General features: G+C 50.5%; 7 protein-coding genes across 7 annotated transcripts; 5 read left to right on the top strand and 2 right to left on the bottom strand.

The window, feature by feature from the left end:
* Positions 1-415: 415 nt before the first annotated feature.
* Positions 416-1,633, top strand: CTRU02_208994 (sur7 protein; the record flags this gene model as incomplete). Its single annotated transcript, XM_036726053.1, has 3 exons — positions 416-547; positions 602-1,001; positions 1,053-1,633. 3 exons carry the CDS (start codon positions 416-418, stop codon positions 1,631-1,633), a joined length of 1,113 nt encoding a protein of 370 aa, XP_036582246.1.
* A 697-nt stretch (positions 1,634-2,330) lies between these two features.
* On the top strand, positions 2,331-3,882 carry CTRU02_208993 (uncharacterized protein; the record flags this gene model as incomplete). Its single annotated transcript, XM_036726054.1, has 2 exons — positions 2,331-3,144; positions 3,212-3,882. The coding sequence occupies 2 exons, from the start codon at positions 2,331-2,333 to the stop codon at positions 3,880-3,882; spliced, it is 1,485 nt and encodes a 494-aa protein (XP_036582247.1).
* Positions 3,883-4,553: 671 nt separating this feature from the next.
* Positions 4,554-8,354, bottom strand: CTRU02_208992 (uncharacterized protein; the record flags this gene model as incomplete). The annotated part of the gene is made up of 4 exons (XM_070205185.1): positions 4,554-6,835; positions 6,857-7,474; positions 7,511-8,099; positions 8,145-8,354. The coding sequence occupies 4 exons, from the start codon at positions 8,352-8,354 to the stop codon at positions 4,554-4,556; spliced, it is 3,699 nt and encodes a 1,232-aa protein (XP_070061260.1).
* A 1,001-nt stretch (positions 8,355-9,355) lies between these two features.
* On the bottom strand, positions 9,356-14,087 carry CTRU02_208991 (nuclear condensin complex subunit smc4; the record flags this gene model as incomplete). Its single annotated transcript, XM_036726056.1, has 3 exons — positions 9,356-9,580; positions 9,652-13,002; positions 13,050-14,087. The coding sequence occupies 3 exons, from the start codon at positions 14,085-14,087 to the stop codon at positions 9,356-9,358; spliced, it is 4,614 nt and encodes a 1,537-aa protein (XP_036582249.1).
* A 535-nt stretch (positions 14,088-14,622) lies between these two features.
* Positions 14,623-15,654, top strand: CTRU02_208990 (nuclear pore assembly complex assembly domain-containing protein; the record flags this gene model as incomplete). The annotated part of the gene is made up of 3 exons (XM_036726057.2): positions 14,623-14,779; positions 14,833-15,068; positions 15,121-15,654. The coding sequence occupies 3 exons, from the start codon at positions 14,623-14,625 to the stop codon at positions 15,652-15,654; spliced, it is 927 nt and encodes a 308-aa protein (XP_036582250.2).
* Positions 15,655-16,246: 592 nt separating this feature from the next.
* On the top strand, positions 16,247-18,365 carry CTRU02_208989 (fungal specific transcription factor; the record flags this gene model as incomplete). The annotated part of the gene is made up of 4 exons (XM_070205184.1): positions 16,247-16,354; positions 16,409-16,488; positions 16,546-17,621; positions 17,671-18,365. The coding sequence occupies 4 exons, from the start codon at positions 16,247-16,249 to the stop codon at positions 18,363-18,365; spliced, it is 1,959 nt and encodes a 652-aa protein (XP_070061259.1).
* Positions 18,366-19,274: 909 nt separating this feature from the next.
* Positions 19,275-19,725, top strand: CTRU02_208988 (uncharacterized protein; the record flags this gene model as incomplete). Its single annotated transcript, XM_036726058.2, has 3 exons — positions 19,275-19,340; positions 19,435-19,546; positions 19,616-19,725. The coding sequence occupies 3 exons, from the start codon at positions 19,275-19,277 to the stop codon at positions 19,723-19,725; spliced, it is 288 nt and encodes a 95-aa protein (XP_036582251.2).
* Between the last annotated feature and the right edge of the window lie 692 nt (positions 19,726-20,417).

The following is a 20,417-nucleotide window of genomic DNA, read 5'->3' as shown; positions in this document are numbered from 1 at the left end:
TGCCCGTTGCGGTAAGACTGTCGCGGGTGCGGCAGGCTGCACCCCTGAAACTCCCAGACAACGCAGAAAATCTACTGCAGGAAAGATCTAGACCCGTAGTAACGAAGCCTTCCAGCGTAGACTGGGACCGTTGAGCGACCGTTATAGTTCAACAGCCTTCATCCCAGCGTTTCATCCCAATGCGTTGAAATCGGGACGGTAAATGACGTACTGACAGGTCCCGCGATCGAAAGTTTCTCGATGCCCGTCAGAGGCATATTAAGGGAGCCTGACCCAGCCCGCGAGGCTGAAGTGTCTGTGACCTGAAGGCTTCGCGGAATGCAATCACACGAACAGGCTCTTGTCTAATGCCGTACTAAACACACTTTACTCAACCGTTTTAATCTCTAGTAAATCCACTCGACCAGCGGACAACATGGTCGGTATTGGTGGTCGAATAACCGCTATCATCCCAATCATTGCATCAGCTGTCGCTGTTGCGCTTTCGATTGTTCTCTTGACTGCTGGTTCCAGCACCAGTAGTGGCAACACCAACTACTGGCTATCGGTTAGTTAATTATAGCAGTGTTCGTCAATTGTCACTAGCTAACAGTCCTCATAGCTTAACACATCGAAAGTCGGACAGCAACTGATCAAAATTGAGGCGGCAAATAATACGAATGGAAACGGAAATGGTAATGGTAACGGGGGCTTGCCCGGTCTTCCTGGACTTCCAACCCCCACCATTCCAGGTCTTCCTCAGCCGTCCGATCCCACAGGCATCACAAGCGGCCTCAACGGTATACTTGGCGGCCTCCTCGGAAACTTGACAAACGCGGTTGGGAACGGTGTGGAGGATCTCGAGGGGCAGTTGATGGGTAACCTGACGCAGGCCTTGGGAGTGAAGGATACCTATAATCTTTTTCTTTCAAAAATGTGCGAAGGCAACTACGCAAATGAGAACGATCCCAAGTCCAAGACCTCTATCATATCATGTTCGAGCTACGACGATAAGGGAAAAGGCAAGTAACTCCTCCACGAGCCATGAGGAAAAAACATCTAACACTAACTAGGCCTACGCAATATCACGGACTCCATCCCCTCTTCCTTCGTAATTGCAACTGCGAATGTTTCAGTTCCACTCGTATCAGCGCTGAGAGGCACCATTGACCAGGTCGTTTCACTTGCTACCACCGGTGCGAAGGCCATGATGGCCCTGCTGGCAATTGGCACGGCTTGTGCCGGCATAACTCTGCTTGCCACACTACCGATCATAATTGTCGGGTTCTGGCGTGTTCTCGTCATTGTTTCACTGATATTTTCAATGATTGCGGCTACGGTTCTACCTCTCTTTGCAGCTGTCACCACGGGTATCGTCATCGGCGGTAAACACATGCTTGACAAGCAAGGCGATGCATTTGGAATCCAGATACGTCAGGGCGGTCCTTTCATCGCCATGTCTTGGGTTGCTGCTGTGGCGTCGATGGCAGCAGCTACATATTGGTTCATGATGTGGTTCGTCAGCTTTAGGAGGACAGCATTCAGCCGACGCAAGCGGACGGAGAACGAGATTGGCAATTGGGGGGGCATTTTTCGCGAGGTCAAAGCAGATTTAAAAACTTGGGAAACTTCTGAAAATGGCGGCGAAAAATAAGCTCTCTTATCAGTCGGATACGTGGCTTGGGTTTACGGGATTTGTTTTATTACAAGCTTGCACACTATGGATTTTGCTTGGCTTGGATGGGAATATGGTTCAACGGCACATATTTGCATGTTTGATAGGGGCGTCGATCCTCACGCAATGAAAATAATGATGATTGCACCTTCAAGAAATAATGCTTGGTAAAGAGTAGAGTGTCACCTTGTACCTCTTGCAGAATCTTTGTGTTCAATATCTATCGGGTTGTAGTAAGACAGTCAGACGCTTAATTTGTGAGGAGACAAATATCTCAGCATGGTAGCCTTAGTATGAAACGATATTCTCGTTATTTGCCTTTCCCCTTCAATTTCTCCTTCTTTTCCACCATTGGCTGAAGTTTGCACTAACAGCACACTTGGCTATGCTTATTTTATGATACATCAAATGCGGGGATACCGCCAGTCAGAACCAAGTATTTGGTCTTTCGTCCAATTATTAACGCGCTGCTGAGAACGACCTTGTACAGGCACACTTCTTGCACATTCAGCGAGATACCACCTCATTTAGGCGGTGTGCCAAATGGTGCTTATGCATAAGGATTCATCACTACATCTGCAAACCGAATCTCTCCGCGTAACGCTGTACCTATTGGATTTCTCTTCTATTCTTCAAACATCTTCCTGGCTCTGAACATAACCAGAAAAGCTGCGACATGGCAGAAAGAAAACCCAATTTTTCGTCTCTTCCCCCAGAGTTACGGCTGCTGGTCCTGCAGAGCCTTGCAGAAGCGCACAGTCAGCCCACGTCTTCATGTCGGGGCATCGCCGCTTACGCCAGCGTCTGTAAGCATTGGCAGCTGTTTTTCGAGCCCATAACTTTCAAGTACTTCATTATCAGGCATGAAGACTTGGTCGATTTTAGAAAAGTCACTCAACCCTATAGGAGAAGGTGCATGATCAAGCATGTCTGGCTGAGACTCGAGGAGCCTTCGCCCGAACAACGCCAAGATATGGGGTTGGATAGCCAGAACTGGAGCAAAGCATTTTATACAAGCATAATATGGCATTTATGGACGACCTTTTCCGACTGGAAACTTGCGACTGTGGGAGAATTTGATGGTAATCCGGGTCTGACTCTCGAGCATTCCGGACATAAACATCTGACTGAAAGTGCAACTGGCGCGATGCCCACAGATGATCTGGACATGTATTCAAAATTTCAGGAGACTGGGTCAGTTTCAATCTATGAAGAGGACGGAAGAAAATATTACGTCTCCAAAGACATGGAAGGAGCAATGGATCCAAAAACCAGACGAGATCTGTTTTGCAAAGGGTTCAGGCTTGACGATACTAAGCCGCTTCCCAGACTGGAGGTTGTAACCGAACTCGTTACTAGAAGAGCATGCACCCGCAACTTGCGCCCAGAGGTTATGGCCCTTATCTTCAACAGCCTGACACGGTTACAAACCGTTAGAATAGAACGGTGGCGCCATGGTCTGGTTTCGCCTGAGGGTGACTGGTGTTTAGGTAAGTATGATGCCTTGCTGGTTTAACGATATGTGTATTAGCCATACTAATGATTGGCCAATTCTAGGCATGGAACCAGTTCTATCTCAACATCTACCAGCCTCGCTGAAAGCATTATCGGTTTTTGAAGAGTCGGGCACAAGGAATAGTAGATTTGACCTGATTCCCAAAGACAAACTAACCGAAGCTGTCATTATGGGCACCCTTCACCTGAAGTGTCTTTCCCTCTGTTTTGTTATAAATGCAGAAGCATTTCTTGATCGAATTTGTACTGGCCAGCCACAACAGCTTAATGGCGGTTACATAGAGCTTACGTCACTGACACTAACCTCCGATAGTCTCAAGGCAGAAATAAACGAGGAATGGGACATGTCACTTTGGCTACGCGGCGTTAGAGACTTGATCTATCTTGCTGCCATGGCGGCCAAGCGGATGCCCAAGCTCCGGCTGATGGAAATCTGGAACAGCGGAGACGGAACCTCCAGCATTTTTCAATACAAAAAGGCAGATGATGATGCCTTTGAGATTAGTTGGAAAAGTACGCAAAATTGCAATCCATTTGAGGACGATGTGGTGCAGGCATGGCGTGAGGCAGTTGTGGAGCGTGGCCAGTCTGAGGTGACGATCTCTCCTCCTATGCTCTTATCGGGCGACTTTGAGTACTATGGCTCTACAATTCCTTACTTGAAGTCGAGAAACATGGTGCTACATCCTGTTTCTGCAGCTCAGATGAAGTAAGATATCATAAGGCGGTAGATTCGCTTGGTTGGCATGTTTATCGGCATCGGGTTAACCGGAAGCGTTAATAACATACCTATTTTTGCATTCACGTAATGGAGCTAACCAAACTATTTCCTGTGCGGATCTAATCAAGGAAGATGAGTGATTCCTAGTTAGGAAAACGTCCTGCCTTTTCCAAACACAACAACTTGAAGGCACATCCATACACAGGGCCGAGGCGTCAAAGATATCATTCATATCAAATTATACCAGAGGCAAGGTCCCATGAAATGATAAATGAGAGAAAAGACTTTTAAGAACCGTATAAATCATTCACCCCAATCACACCTTAATTTCTCGTCCGAGGGAAAAGAATTGATGAAACTAATGTCCTTCGATAAGGATTTTTTACTAGACCACCATAAGGCGTAGTGAGTCGGAGGCTTCCCGTGGGATCATGCCACTTCCGACTTCATGTTGGCACAAGAGTGCCAGTGCTGTTCATATTCAGGCTGAACGGTTCAACACATGAAGTTGACCAATAGATGTAGCTTTCCATAAGTTTATAACAATGAATGCTCGTGAACAGTACTAGATACGGAAACAAAAGTACTTTCTAACAAACAAGACAATAGACATTGAGACGCTACCCCTAGAAGCAAAATACAGGCGGCACACAGTCGTAGGCATCAAAGTGGACCTTCCGAGGCCTCATGATCAAACAAGCTTATCCATCTCTTCCCTAACTTTGGCGCAGAGCACTCCGTTCCATTGACACAAACACTAAACCCGCAACAGTTACTCACTAAGCAAACCGCGCCGCTAGCACAGGGAGATGATGCATTGCACTGATTGTATCCAAGGCACCTTCCAGTTCGGAAGGCGATACCTCGGCCATCTGACGCCGTGCCGCAGAGGCAGTCTGATCCCTGAATCGAGGCTTCGGGGGGATAATATCTCCTAGCACCTTCAATGACACATTTTCCTGGGTTCGGACAGCATGCTAATCCCGCGGGGTCGGTGACATTGTGTTCGTACCTCTGTGTGGAGGATGGAATACTTGATAATACTGTGAGAACGGAGGGTAATGTCATGTCTCCCGCGGTGAATGTCAGGTTGAGAGTTTTCGATGTTGTAAGGGAGCGGCAGACGTCTGTGGTGATGTTTACTACACCATAGCTCTCAACCATACCTCCAAACTTTGATCCACCTTCAGATGATGAGTTTTTAAAGGTGGATGTGGAGAAGTCGTAAAGATTTAGAAATCTCCCAATAGCAGAAAGCATGTCTCGGCCAGGGTCAGTGTCGGTATCCAATCCGGATTCGACAAGTGGTTTGAGGAGCTGATCAAGGTTGACCACATTCGTCAATTCCCTGAGTAAAACGCTCCAAACGGACACGAAAGAGGGGCATGTGCCGGAGAACGATCCATTGGTAAGACGATCAAGAGTTTGCTGGACGGAAGTCTCGCATTCCATTGTCGGACCCTTACTGCTAGGAAACACGCAGTTCACGATGAATTCACCACCTTCACCAGGGGTAGCGAGACATTGTGTACCACCCAATGCTACAGAAACAGGCAAATCTGAGCGAACGGCGTTGCCGCATTGGTCACGAAGACGAAGGACAACTTCGAACGTGTCATTCAGCCTTTTCCTCAATGATCCTGGTGCCATCATATCCCACGCCCCAGTGACGGAAACGTTAGACTGATTGCTACAAGTCGAGTTCGTCAAAGAGCTTAACTGATCAAAAAAACCAGGAATGATAATATCGATTTTTGGCGAGCAGTTGGCGGAAGTGAAATGTAGTCCTTGGTCATCAATGGAAAGTATGTCTCCATCCTTGTCAATGATTGACAGTCTCAAGGGGTCCGAGACGTCGATGAGAACGGGATTCGAGGCATTGTCTCGAAGACGGAGATACTTGACAAAGTCTCCAGTTTTGTTCATGAAGAAGGCATCAATGTATGGAGGGCTGTTCTCGTGCTCTAGAAGAGATTCGTGGAGGGATTCCGTTGGTGTTTGGAGGGTAAGGCATGTGCTCGCGTTTTGCGCTGCTATGACAGAGATGTCAGTAAACGCGGAAGCGTAAACCGTTGATGTTGCTGAGGCACTGGTTGATGTAGAAATAGTAGCGGTGTTGTTGATTGATCCGCCAGAGGTGGCGCCGGCAGTCTGCGTCTGGGTTGAAGCACCATTACCATCCCCGGTGTCTGTTTTAGTGGTAAACCCATCGGATTGATTAGAGGTTTTGGTACTCAAGCTACCATCGAGGGTCGAACCGTTTGAAACAGTCCATGTTGAAGCTTCACCATTGATCACGCTAGTAATGACTATGACTTGATTGGTTTGCGTAGGGGTCGCTGTTGTGCTGACTGAAGGTACAGGAAGGGTCATCCCTCCTGAAATCATCCATGTCGAGGCCGAACCACTGATCATACCAGTGATGATAGTGAAATTAATGGTTGGATTGGGAGTTGGGCTTGGAGCGCCAGTAAGAGTCAAGCCATCTGAGATGGTCCATACTGATGTTGCACCGTTAATTACGGTAGTAAAAACAACGATTCCACTGGATGGAGTAGGAATTGGCGTTGCTGTACTGCTTGATACGATAGTAGACCCGTCTATCATGGTCAAAGTCGATAGTTCGCCGTTAATAACACTAGTAATCACGCTGACTCTAGCAGTTGTTGTTACGCTGCTGTCAGATGAGCCTTGGAGGGTTGTGCCGCGAGACACAGTCCATGTTAAAGCTACACCATCAATCAAACTGGTGATGGTAACGACCCCAGCTGCAGTGCTTGTGAAGATTGGTGTGCTCCTGTTGGAAATCGCTTGGCTTGAACCACCGGAGACAGTCCATGTCGATACTGTGCCATTGACAACGCTGGTGATGACGGCTCCGACGGGTACGGAGGAAGGGGCTGCGGTAATACTTGAAGATCCAGTGAGTGTAGAAGCCCCAGAAATAGTCCAAATGGATACCATTCCGCCACCAACAGCACTGGTGATGACCGTAAATCCGTTTGAGGGAGTCTGTGAAGTGACCGGACTAGGGGCTGAAGTCGTACTAGCAGGTGAGGCGATCAAAGTCGAACCACCACTCAAAGTCCACGTCGAAACAACACCATCGACGACACCTGTGATTACACTAATAGTCAAAGAGACCGTCTCTGAAGGTATAACAGATGAGGTTGTTATAGAGCTGTCGGTAGCCTCTACGACTGTTGAGGCGCTGATGGCTGTTGACGTCGAGACATCCCCGCTAATAGGGCTACTACCAGAAGAATCACCACTTGAAGTCCGAGAAGAGGACGCTGAACTAGCTGAGCTTGTTTCAAGGGCCGAGGCGATCGGGCTGTCAGCTGTCACTATCCAAGTTGATGTAATCCCATTGCCCATGTCGCTTGTGATAGTAGTTAGTATTGGAGCTGGGCTTGGCGTTGGCATAGTCTCAGTGGAACCAGATATCCAAGTCAAAGTCCATTGAGAGTCGTCACTTTGAGATGCAGAAGAAGACGTCGGTTTTGTCTGGTCATCGGGCAACTCGCCGGTGATAGTCGTGATATTACCGTTGATAACCAGGGTAATCGTCGCCCCAGGTCTACCTTGAGGCGGGAGAAGGGATGTGAAAGTAGGCGTACTGGTGATTGAAATGACCTCGCTCGTGACATTACTGGAAGTTGAGATCCCAGCTGTGGCATCAACAGTAGTCTCCGACGTACCCATTGAGCTTCCGTTCGCAGTAGTTGTCGGAACCCACCAGGGCATACTCCCACTTGACATATCAGTCGGGCTGGTTCCGTCACTGGATTCGGCGTCATTAGAAACCGAGCTTGATGCCTCTGTAGTCTTGGCTGTGGTAGGCGTAGTCGTCCCTGGCGGCCCAGGCCGACCCCCGCTGTCTTCCTCAACTGCTGTTGACACTGGTAAATTGGTGATGTACAGTGTGCTAATGCTTGTCTCTGTGACTTGAACGGTAGTAGTCATCCCTGATAGCCCACAAGTAGGCGGTATGCTGGAGCCCGAGGTAGCAGGGAATGAGAAAGAAAAGGAGTATCCTCCAGGAATGTCTGATAATGTCGCAGTAGGTATGCCAAACGTGTCCGATACAGCAGTAGCTGAAGTATCAGTTGCCAGCACTTCTGTACTAGGAAGGCTTGTAAAATCTTTGGTTGTTTTGGAGTCGCAGTTCCCGCGAGAAGTAGTATTGACACCAAGGAGACACGAACACTGTTATCATCAGCAAGTTCTCATGGCGGGACAACTACTACTTACGGCAGAAGAAACCGGTCCAGGTCCAGAGCCAGTAGGCACACCCTCAGGCAACTGTATCGTCGTCGTGGCAGAAATAGAATACAAAAGCGAGGAACAGTACGCGCTGGCGTTGTGCCGTTCCATAGCACGGAGCAGATTGTCCCCGTGACACCCTTCTGCAATGGCCATCGCCAGACCAACAGTCAAAAGGAGAACTGAATAGGTGAGCATGGTGAAGGAACTTGGCAAACAGAAGAGTGATGGAAAAAGTGGCCCAAGTATTGGCCTTCTGTTGACCACTGCCTCAAAATGACGAAAACCTAACAATCGTGGTTTTCAACTAAGATCTTTATACAGTCGGAGCGACCGTCACTGTAGAGTACTATTCATCAAGCCGAGGCTGTGTCGCAAATAATCCATTCCATTCAACCCCAAACCATACCGTTTAAGACATCATCAACCTGTTCTAACAAATATTGGTTCACCGTCCTATCGTAAGTGAAGATCTCCACGATAGGAGCGAACTTATCTATCTGGTAATACCGTCCGCTAGAGATGAGAGATCCGTAGATCTATCCGCCACAAACCTCGGTGCCTGCTAATGTCAAACCAAGTAGACAGAGACACCAAGTCCAACGTCACACACCAGCTGCATGCGCGCACCCGAGACCATGGCCCCGTCGTCGAGATCATGCAGGTACCAAACTGGCAGCCCCAAAGCACCTCGACATTCTTGGGTTCAATCACGAGCATAGATAGATAGTATGGAGTTGCACTTCGTTTTCAGCCCAACAGGCCAGAAGAAACGAGGGTATCACCTCATGTGAGGCTTCCCCACGTTTCTCGAAACACCGTCACTCGCCAACATCAATATTCTTGACTCAGCCGTTGATCACGACAATATTGGATCAGCATCCTGGCGTGACCCATAGTTCAACACAATACCTCCACGAAACATGACGTGGCACATTCCCCAGGGACACAAGCGAAATGTGAGCATTGTGAGACAATATCAGGAACTCTTCGTTCAACAACCAAGATAAAAAAAGTCAAAAGACCTCCACTCTCATTTCATGTGAGCCATTAATCTACCCCAGCGCCTCTCGTACAGTCATAATACCATGGTACACAAAGACCACCCGAAACCTGGCAGGGGAATAAACAAAGACATATCAATCAATCAAAAAAACACAAAGAGCCATCCATTATTCATAAGCCACATCCCCTTTTTCTCACCGCGCTGCCGCCGTCTGCTGCGTTGCCTGACTTCCCGGTGGTATTTGCCGAGTGCGAACGATGTAGTCTTGGTTCTCAATCGTCACACTCTTCGTCATGTGGTTCACCTTGTAAACACCGACAAGACGGGAAGCCAACTCGAACATGTTGTTTCGGAGCGAAATAACAATGAACTGGGCGTTCTTTGTACGCTCCTTGATGTAGTTGGCGACAATGGAAACCTGGAGGTGGTGAAATGTTAGCATAGCTTCTTGCAATTTTGCAGGAGTCTTAACGGCATGACAAAACTTACGTTTCTGAAGTCCAACGCAGCATCAATCTCGTCCATGACGTAAAGGGGTGTCGGCTTATAGTGATGCAAGGCAAAGACCAGAGCCAGACTGCTTAGTGTCTTCTCACCACCGGACAAGTTGCTGATGTTCTTCCATGACTTCTTGGGAGGCATGACGCTGAAGAGAATGCCTTCGCTGAAGGGATCGAGAGAGTCGACGAGCTCAAGCTCAGCGTTACCACCCATGGTGATCATCTGGTACATCTCCTTCAAGCGTAGGGAGATGGTGCTGAAACCCTCCATGAAGCCCTCGAGACGCAGGCGACGCAGCTCATCGCAGCGCTTCTTGGCAGTGTCACGTAGGCCAACGGCATTTTGAAGATCTGATGATCTCACCGCGTGCTCTTCAACACGGCGACGGTACTCGGAGAGGACGCCCAGGTCAACGTTGACATTTTGGGTCTTTTCCTCGAGGGCCGCAATCTCTCCCTTGAGCTTCTCCTTGCTCATGCCAGCTAGCTCATCGGGAGTGTAGACTGGCAGCTCCGAGGGCTGTCTCGTAGGCTGAGTTGCTTCCTCCGCTTCTTCGGCCTCAGCAGCCTCCTCAGCCACGGCGGACTGAAGAGACTCATCGACTTCAGCACGGACCACTGTGTCGTCGTCTTCCTCTTCTTCATCATCCTCGGCGGCCTTCTTGATGGGAGTAGGCGGAGGCTTGACTGTCGAGTTGGAGGTGCCAGTCAGGTCATCCACGTTCTGAAGCGTAAGCTTGGAGAGCTTGTCATTCCAGTACATGAGCCTCTTCTGGTTTTCCTGCAGGGCCTTTGTGTTCTCCTCGAGCTTGTTGCGCATTTCAATCTCAGTAGCGCGAGTTGCGTTAAGCTCGGTAGTCTTCTCGTCGAGCTCGGCCTTGAGAGATGACAGCTCCTCCTTCTTCGCTGCCAAACCCTCTTCGGCCTCATCAACCTGACTCTGGAGTGTCTCTGCCTTTTCACCCTGGTTTTCAATCTCGTGCTCCAGCTTTTCCAGATCTTGGATGGCTGCCTCAAGCTCCTTTGTTGCCTTGGCGTGGTCCTTCTCCAGTTTCGTCTTTTGTTTCTCAGCCTTGACCTTGCGGACTTCAGCATTGGTGGTTTCCTCATTTTGGGACTGGATCTCCTCCTTCAAGGCGTCGACGTTGGCCCTTTGCAGACGGAGCTTCTCACCACCAACCTCCATGATCTTGTCTTGGAGAGCCTTGATCTCTTCCTCGACGCCAGACGTCTCGTCGTGGAGCTTTTCGAGTTCCTTGTTGAGCTTCGCAATCTCCTTGCGGAGAGCGGCGATGCGGTTGTTGTCCGAGGCAGATGGCTGGTGCTCCTTGCTCAGCTCCTTGATACGACGGTGGGCGTCGGCAAGGTTTCTCGCCGCGCTCTCGATTTCGAGGTTGATCTTTTGCATCTTGGTGTCAAGCTGGGGGATTTGCTCGTTCAGGTCGCGCAACCTGGTCTCGAGCTCCCTCTGTTGCTCCTGGAAGTCTTGGTACTTCTCTTCAAGCACATCACGGTCCTCCTCGAGCTTGGCGACCTGCTCCTTGGTGGTGTCAGAGGCAAGCTTGGAAGACATGAGGCCTTTCTTGACGGTGTTACCACCACCGGACATGGTACCAGACTTGTCAATGAGCTCGCCAGCCAGAGTAACCACACGCCATCTCCTGGCGCCGTAAGCAATTCTGTTGGCTTGGGCAAGGTCCTTGGCGACGAGGGTGTCTTGAAGGGCGTGGTAGAAAGCAGGCCTGAACTTCTCCTCCTTGGGATTGACCAGGTCGAATAGGCGAGGCGCATTTTCAGGTGTCTGAATAGGGTTCATGTCGCGCACTCTCAACTTGTCCAAGCACATGAAGTTGCCACGGCCTAGGTTGGTCTTGCGAAGGTACTCGATGCACTGCTGACCAGCCTCGACGGTGTCGGTGACAAAGTTGTCGAGCGCACCGCAGGCAGTAGAGATGGCAACGTCGTACTTCTCGTCGATTGCACCCAGGTTACCAAGCCTTCCGTGGAAGCCATCGATACGGCCGGACTCTCTCATGCGCATCAAGGCCGTGAGAACGTTACCCTGAGTCTGCGTCTTAGACAAACTGGAACGAGCTTCATCGGCCTTTTGTCTGGCGTTGGAGACCTTTGCGCGGATCTTGGCCTCGTGTGAGTTGAAGCGGCCAAGCTCGTGTTCGACCTCCTTGGCTTCTTGCTCCAACTTGGCCTTTTCGGCTTGACATTCCTTGAGCTCCTCAGCCTTTGCTGCTCTACGATCTTCGATGGCCGCAATCTTTGCCTCTGTTTCGGAGATGGCCACGGCACCAGCATTGGCCTTCTCTTCAAGAATGTTCATTTCGCTCTCCGCAACAGCGATGGCAGATTGCTTCTGGTTGATCTTCTCCTTCCAGGGCTCCAGTGACTTCTGCTTGACGGCGATTTGGTCAGAGAACTTTTGGGTCTTGCCCTTGAGGCCCTCACGGATACTGGCGAGTTCTGCCTCTTCTTCTTGGACTCGGATCTCCAGAGAGGCAATCTCCTTGGCGCGAGCCTCAATGTCTTCGGCGCATTCGGCAATGGTATCATCGGCTTCGGTAGCAGACTTCTCAGCATTAGTGATGGTCTTTTCGAGCTTCTTCTGTTTGTCGTTGAGAAACTTCTTCTTCTCATCGAACTTGACACGCTCTTGCTCGAACTTGGCCATCTCCTTAACCAGGGCCTCGGTGTTCTTTGCTTCGGCTTCAAACTCTTTGCTACCCTTAGAATAGGCCTTCTGCAGCTCTTTAATGATCTTTTCGCCTCCGTGGTGCTTCTCAAGCTCATCATCCAATTGTGCCTGCATCTGACTGATGGCTTCCTCCGTGACAGCAACATTGTCGTTGCACTCGCTGATGAAGAGTTGGTAGAGTGCAGACTGCTTGATGACGAGCTCATTCTCGTCCCGGATGAATGCGAGGGCCTTGTTCTTCTTGTCCTCAAGACTGTTCTTCTCCTTCTCGACGTGCTGGACACGACCGCTCTTCTCCATGCAGGTCTCGTTGAGTGCCTCAACCTCAGCTGCAGCCTCTTCAATTGGTGTCTTGTACTTGGAGGTGCCAATAATATCCTCGAGATACTCCAGAAGACCGTCGTCGTGTTCGTTGGCAGCCTTCGGCTTCATCTGGGCAATGGATTCGACCTCACCCTGGAGAATCAGGAAACGCTTGTGGTCGAGGTCGATACCGCGCTCACGGAGGAGGGTTGTAACCGACGTAAAGTTTGAGGTTTTGCCGTTGATGTAGTATGAGCTTGAGTTATTCTTGAAGGCCTTGCGGGAGATGATGAGATCGGAATCGGGAATGACTTCGTGGCCACCACCGGGCTACAGTTGATTAGTACGAGCTTAACTTGATGCAAGGGCCTACATACCTGGTCCATGACCTCACGGAAGTGCACGGAGACCTCGCAGTGATCTAGGTTGGGGTATTGCGCGGAGTTGTGAATGAGGGCAGACAGCTTTCCCTGACGCATCTTGCTTGCGCGGAAACCAAAGACGAACAAGAGAGAGTCAATAACGTTTGACTTTCCAGAACCGTTCGGGCCGACGACGGACGAGAAAGACCCATGGAAGGGACCAACTTCCTGACGTCCGGCGTAACTCTTGAAGTTTGTCAGAATGAGGTATGTGATGACAAGGCGCGGCTTGGGGGTCGTATCCTCAACAACGGGGACAGCAAGGTTGCGCGACTTGAGGACAATATCCATGGGCTTCTCCATAACGGTGTCCATGGCGCGAATAGGCTTTACGGTAGCCTGAGTCTCATCTGAAGAAGGCCGCTGCTCGTTGACGCTGGAGGCTGTGATGTCGGCCAAAGGCTCACTGCGGCGCTGGGAAGGCTCGCGCTGGGAAGGCTCGCGCTGGGAAGGTTGTGGTGAGGCAGAAGGCTTAAGGCCTGCGACCGAGGCATTCGGCCCAGCAGACTCGGGAGTCGCGGACTTGGAGGCTCTGGGGGCAACGCTCCTCCTCTGCTTTTTGGGTGTGGGCGAAGGTTTCCTGGGAGTGTTCTCCTGCTCGATCGTTGCGGCAGTCTGATTTGCGTCGAAAACCTCGGTGGGCTCAATAGTAGAGGCAGGTTCCTCCACCATCGACGGAGCTTCTTCCATCACGGAACTAGGCTCGGGCTCCTCGGCCTTGACAGATTCAAGAGTAGAAGGCGCCTCAACAATCGAAGATTCGACATTCTTCTTTGGTCTGCCTCTTCGTCGCGGGGCTGTGGTTGCGGGAGCAGGAGTTGTCGCGGCAGCACTCTTGCGCGCGCGGGTTGGTCGTCGCACTGGGCTTTTGGAAGGTTCGGGTTCAAAGTCGTCCTCGCTTTCAACCTTGACGGTGGTGTTGGCGACATCTTCATCGTCAGAAGAGTCAACAATAGCCTGTCGGCGCGTCGCACGGCGCGGCCGAGATGACATATTTGCGGTCTGTGTGTTGCGAGAGCTAGCAAGAGATGAAAGAAGGTGAATAACGACGTGGGTATCTCAATCAAAAAAAGTTTGACAAGAAACCAAAAGTGGGGAAAAAGAGCAATAGAGGAGTCGCAGCAACTTTGCTGGGAAACAAAATCCTCGTTGGTGATGTGCGGCGGTGGGAAAGCGAATTGTGATTGTGATGTTTGGTTCCCCCACTTTGATTTGTTTGAATTGTTCACCGATTTGGCCGATTGTAAACAAACAAGCCACAGATGACACACCGCCTTCCCCACCTGCGATTGGGTGTGGAGACGCGAAAAGGCGCGACTGTGGCTGATGTGGCTTGAGCTCTCCAAGCGCAAAGCAAAGCAGAGCAAAGCAGAGCAAAGCAAGGGTAAAGCTGAGCGAAACCATCCATCCCCCTCCAAAAAAAAAGAATCCAAAGCCTTTCTCAGCTCTAGTCCTCAAAGATCCTATTGCCAACGACTTGTCGCATCACCAGCCGGGTGTATCAATTCTTTAAAGTCACTATTAAACAATGGCCATGTTTGATTATACGAATTTCGACCACGTCTTCGGGTCACAACAGTTCCCGTACGACCGCAAATCGATTCAAGAAGTCGAGACCTTTCGCAAAAGCTTTAATGGCGCCCTCTTCATAGATCGTGTCTTGAAGGCCCTCGGTCTCACAAAGGGTACGGCGAAGTCCGACGAGTCTAATGATGCGACGACTGACATTTTGCTTTAGCCAAGACCTACCCTCCCAAGACCGAAAACGCCCTTCGTTCTCTTCACCAGCAGCTCTGCGATGCTACCATGTCGACGCACCATCGCCTTTCCATCTTTTACTATATCCTCCTCGACTTTGACACGAACCAGAGCAGAGCACAGCCGTCATCCAAGTTTGCCATTGCTTCAGGCGTACCTAAGAGCTATCAGATCTTCATGAAGGGCCTGTGGCTGCTGGACCACCAGCAATTCGAGGTACATCTGTCTGTTCGTGTCGCAAAGGATCGTACTGACAATTTTGCCGCAGAAAGCACTCGAGTACATCGCGCACCCTTCACTTACTACCGATTTTGCCGACGAAATCATGACTGTGCTTGTGCAACATGCCCCCGAGGGCGACTACACCCTACCCCTCTCCTACTTCCATACGGTGCAGCCAATTCTCAAGACCCCCGAAGCGCTCGAACTCCTTTTCAACGCCATGGCGGGAACGAGTGTTACCGAGGCATTCTACTACTCAAGAACACACTCCGAATCTGTCAGAGGACAGCTCTTCCGCCAGTTGATTGCATCGGTGCTGGGTGCCGCTCCCAGTCAAGAGACCGCTGCCCGGGCAACCGAGCTGATCGGCCTTCCACTTGACACGGTTGAGGAGTCATGGTTCGAAGAGTTTCTTACTCAAGAGGAGGGCAAGAAACTCAGGGTTGCAAAGGACACTCTCCTTATGCGCAAGCTCGTTACGGGCCGATACAGCGAAGCCGTTCAGGATAAGAGCCTAGGAAACAGGTGGGGTGTAGTGCTAGAAGGCATCAAGAGCGGATTGGGCGGACGTGCTGAATAAGTATACTGTCTGCTCGGTGTTTGTTAGCCTAGTTGAGGCTCCAAAAGTATTGATACGAAAGGCTTTGGGTTCGGCATAGCGTTGGCGTTTGGGGATGTTCATCTCTAGAGTATTCTAGTGTGTTTTTCTGGAATTCGTTTGTAAACTAGACTGAGACGTCTGTTTTGCAATGAGAGACTTCGAATCAAGCTACGACAAGGTGAATCATGAGTGTTTCTTCAACATCACAATATGTTAGTTAGCAAAGGTGGAAGGCCAACGTATTTGCTTAATCAGCACAGAAACTACACCCTAAGAAGGCGCATCTCTTCAGGCTACTTCAACGCCAGACCAGCATTGCCTACAGCGGAAAGTGGGAACTAGACCGACGATACACCGAAAATTGGGTTGAATGACTAAGCCACTCTGTCGAGTCACAATCTTCCCACTTGCCCAAAATGAATGGGTCTTTGCGCTAACCACTTCAATGCGCCCTCACCGTCTTCCACTCTCATGTCATTTCAAAGCCAAAACACACCCCAGTTGTGATGATGCTGGGTTTTTGTGCGTTTGCTTTACACCTTGCACCTGGAGCCGCTAAGGAAACGGGACGATGAACAACTCAGCGAAAGGAGTCAAATTCGTGGGTTCCGACGCTTCTGGGCTGCCTCTAAAGCGCAAGCAGGTCCAGCAAGCATGCGATTCTTGTCGCAAAAAGAAGGTTTGCAGGCCTAAACCCTCAAAAAGCCAGATTTTTATCTGACCAAATTGCCAGAAACGCTGCGTTCACGCAGAACCTCCGCAGTTGGAGCATGGACAAGATGGGGCCGGGGGTTCATCGCCGGTCAATGATGGGTTTGTTTCCCAATCTGGTAGTGGATTCAAATCCAAGACTGACTGACGGACTCAAAGGCACGTGGCTACTGGCTCAAAATCGCCTACAAAGCTTCGAAACTCTACGTCAGTTGGCCCCGATGGCGTACTGATCATGTCTCCTTCTCGCCGAGACTCTGATGGAAGGACGGATCCTCATGGGGGCCAGACACGGTTCGTTGGCGACCTTAACCCAGAAGGAATGTTTGCGGAGGCTGCAGACTCGGATTCTGCAGCCAATCCAACTCACAAAGCCGAAGTTGGTGTCTGGCTTTCTTCCGGCAACACGGCTTCCGGCCAAGCCTCGAGCAGCGTGGTTTCTCGCCCGGCGGCCATGATTGACCAGGTCCTGCTTCCTTTTGTCCAGCAGAATTGTCTCACCTGCGTGCCACCCGAGAAAGACTTTAAGCATCTCCACAGGGTCTATCGAGAAAAGATTCACCCCATTTTTGCTCTTGTCCCCGAGTATGTCTTGATGGAAGGCGACTCACCCTCGGCAATTGTTATGCGACAGGTCGTTTCTTTGGCTGCTGCGTCTGATCCTGACATGAAGAACCACCTTCGACTTGCGAACCACGGAAACAAAAAATTGTCGTACCAAGATTTCCACCAGCACCTATCCGGTTCCGTGCGAACCATTCTTGAGACGAGTTTGATTTCAGACCGGACGATTCACATTCGCGCCCTGTGCATGCTATCCCTCTATATCCAACCTTCGGGGGCCGATGAGGCAGATTTGCCAGCGCAACTAGGCGCCAGGGCAGTGCATCATTGCCAAACACTCGGCTTGCAGCTGTTCCACACCAGTGACGATACGTTGGATACCTTATTTTGTGCCGTGTGGGCCGTCGATCGCATCAACGCAGCAACGTATGGGCGTCCGTCTGTCATCCATGAGCGGGACATTGGACCGGGTCTCGAGGACTGCTTCCGTCGACAGGCTCCTTGCTTCCGCCTCTTCCTTTCTGTTGTGCAATGGTTAGACAAAGTCATTGAACTATACAGGCCAGGTGTCATTGCACAGTCATTAGAAACGAAACCTTTCATCGATCTTCCCGTCCTCGAGCCCATGATCCTCGAAGCTGGGGCATTGCAAGTTCCTACTCCCCTACTCGGTATGTCTTATTTCTGCCATTATAACCTTGCAATATTGACTCGATACAGCCACTATTGAGATATTTTACCATGCCGTCATCATTTTGTCATGCCGTCTAGCGAGACCCGGCGGTCCATCGAATTATGCGCAGACCATCCCACCCGCCTCCGCCAACGCCCGTCGCTCCCTCGCCGCTGAGCGTATATCATCAGCCATCCGCCGCGACCATCTCTGCCCCGTACCACTTGTGCCTTATGCACTGTCTCTTGCTCTGAGCGTCGAGTACCGCAAGATGCGCCATAGTGCCTTGCCAATGTTCCGTGCCCGAGCTCGTAACGCCTTCAAGTCTAACTCGGAGCTTATGAAACGATTTGGGGACGTCTTCTGGAGTGCTAAAGTGGTGGCTGGTTTGGGTGAACGGATTCTTAGGGAGATGGAGCGAGCTGCCACCTCTCTTGCGCAAGGGGCCGTGGTGCCACAGTCTTCCCACGTTGACGTATCCGCGAACGGGCAAATTGAGGAGCCTGCTCCCGCAACGCTACAAGATACAGCAGCTCAAGTTACGGTGCCCCCGTCGACGTCTTCGGAATTTCGATCAATAAACACGGTCGACTTTTCGGTGGTCGACGCAATGCCGCATCTAGACGTTTTCGGCCATTTTGACCCAAGCTTCAACCTGCCAGCGGTCGACAATGCGCTTGAAGCAAATCTCGATATCGGACTGCCTCTCAATTGGGGCGAATGGGACCAGTTGGCTGGTTGAAACATCGAGGATCCTCTCCATAAAGTTTCTGGCCAAAGACAAGCTAAAAAATGAATTGTGGACGACGAGATCCACATTGACAGTCCCTTCAAGGTATTCATTGCGACTAACACGCACTTGAAGGACCTGATGACAAGTCCTTCCTTAGAGGCCTCAGAGGGTGACCACTTGCTGCCTGCTAATAATAACAGTGCACCTCATCTCGGAATGGGGTTAGCTAATGAATGTCGTGGCCGTGTGTCGAGCAAAAAAGACCATGAGGGAGGCTGCTACGATTCTGCCTTTTCACGCCCATGTGATTTGAGGCATCGAGCTATTCCAAAACAAGAGTGTTCCGACTGAGCGGAATTGGCAGCCCTTCAAAGGAGTATCTTCTACCCCAGAGATAATAGTCTTGTAACGCCAGCTTGAGGGGTGGCATAAGGCAACACAAAGGCACGCTAAAACGGAGTGGCAGACTCCGATATTTCGCCATCAGCCCCCCGGTTATTCCAGGCGCCAAACCCGGGATGGGCTACTTGATGGGAAACGACTTAATAGTGCATGCCGAGTTGGCAAGGAGTGAACCATAACAACAGTCATGTTCATGCATTTGTGGATGTGGAGATTCACAGCTATCAGAGAGTCTTTTAGAGTAGATCTTCTGAATCACTTAGACACTCTTTACGCCAATTCATCAAAGGCACCTCTCGATATGGTTACTAAACTTTGAATGGGCTTCAGAAATGTATGATTCGCTGATGACAAATCATGTGGGGCAAAACGGCCGAACTGCCGAACATTCGGTCGCCACCAACGCGGCATGTTTCCAATTTGTTGGTCTCGCCGGGGGGTCTTAATCATTCACTTCAGCTTCGATATATCGTTCAACCGGTTGACTGTGCCTTTCGAGGTAACATACTTTCGACCATGGCGCCTCCTTTGAACATCCTGCTACGCGCTCTTGTCGCTTTTGAGGATGTCATCATCCGACAGGTTCGCTCCCCCCTCCCCAGCCGCATCAAGCTCCGAGAGCTCCGCCTCTTGCTTGTCATTGCGACTAGCCTGCTAACAAAAGACCCGCTCGCAGATCCTCCGAAGCCCCGGATTCCATCGCGGCGTCGGCCGAATCCATCGGTATATCGACGAGAAGCAGAATGGACCACTGCCCCATGAGCCACTGCGCCAGGGCCAGGCGTCGGGTATGTTGTGATGCATCGACAGCAAGGAATCTGATGGCAACAGCGGGGCTAACGTTGGAGATGGGGTAGCTGATCCTGAGGGACGAGGTTTCGGTCACTATTTTATCCAAGAGCTGAAGAACCAATTTCGTGGCACGCCGACAGATGCGCCTCCGCCACCTGGGCCTCCGAAGCGATGATGGACTGCCCTCGAAGAGAGCTGGGCGAACGAACATTGAAACTGCAGGAATGCAGCGATTAGGGCTTCACGCCCGCGATGAATCCTATGAGAGCATATCTATCGCACCGGAGGGAACCCGGCTGACTTGAGTTGTCTCGAACGATGGCATTCGACTTTCGGCTGTGAACCCGCCACGCGTCGCACTATGTTCCTCTGTAGGAATGGGCGCGCGATGCGTTTGATAATGTGTCGCCATAGGACTCTCGGCAATGCTTACATATTGCTCGAGATTACAAAGGGGCGTTTGGAGTGTTGAGGGGTTATATCATCCTGGATTTGGACTCTTGGCTTGATGACGGACCTGTAAGACTTGCAATGTAGGCCCACCAAGCCTTCATATATGCAACGTCCAGAGCATCTATCTCCGTCGTGTCGGAACTGCGGCATGGTAACGCAACCCAACACGGCAAATTTGGCCGGAGACGCAATTCGCGTCTTTTTCACAGCATTTGCTGAAGGATAGAGCATTTAATGACCGAGCATGCTGAACCAACGGGGCTTTCAGGGTGGACATGTTACTTAAAAGCTCATTTCATTTAATCGTCCTGTCTGTCTGATGTTGATGGGCAGACCCGATCATGACTCGGAAGACAATCAATAAACACACATTACATTCCTACATTGAACATTGTTCTAAAACATTGTATCCCC

This window comes from Colletotrichum truncatum (genome assembly GCF_014235925.2).
Source record: "Colletotrichum truncatum strain CMES1059 chromosome Unknown Contig_0005, whole genome shotgun sequence".
Lineage (NCBI taxonomy): Eukaryota > Fungi > Ascomycota > Sordariomycetes > Glomerellales > Glomerellaceae > Colletotrichum > Colletotrichum truncatum.
This window is presented reverse-complemented; position numbering and strand designations above follow the sequence as displayed.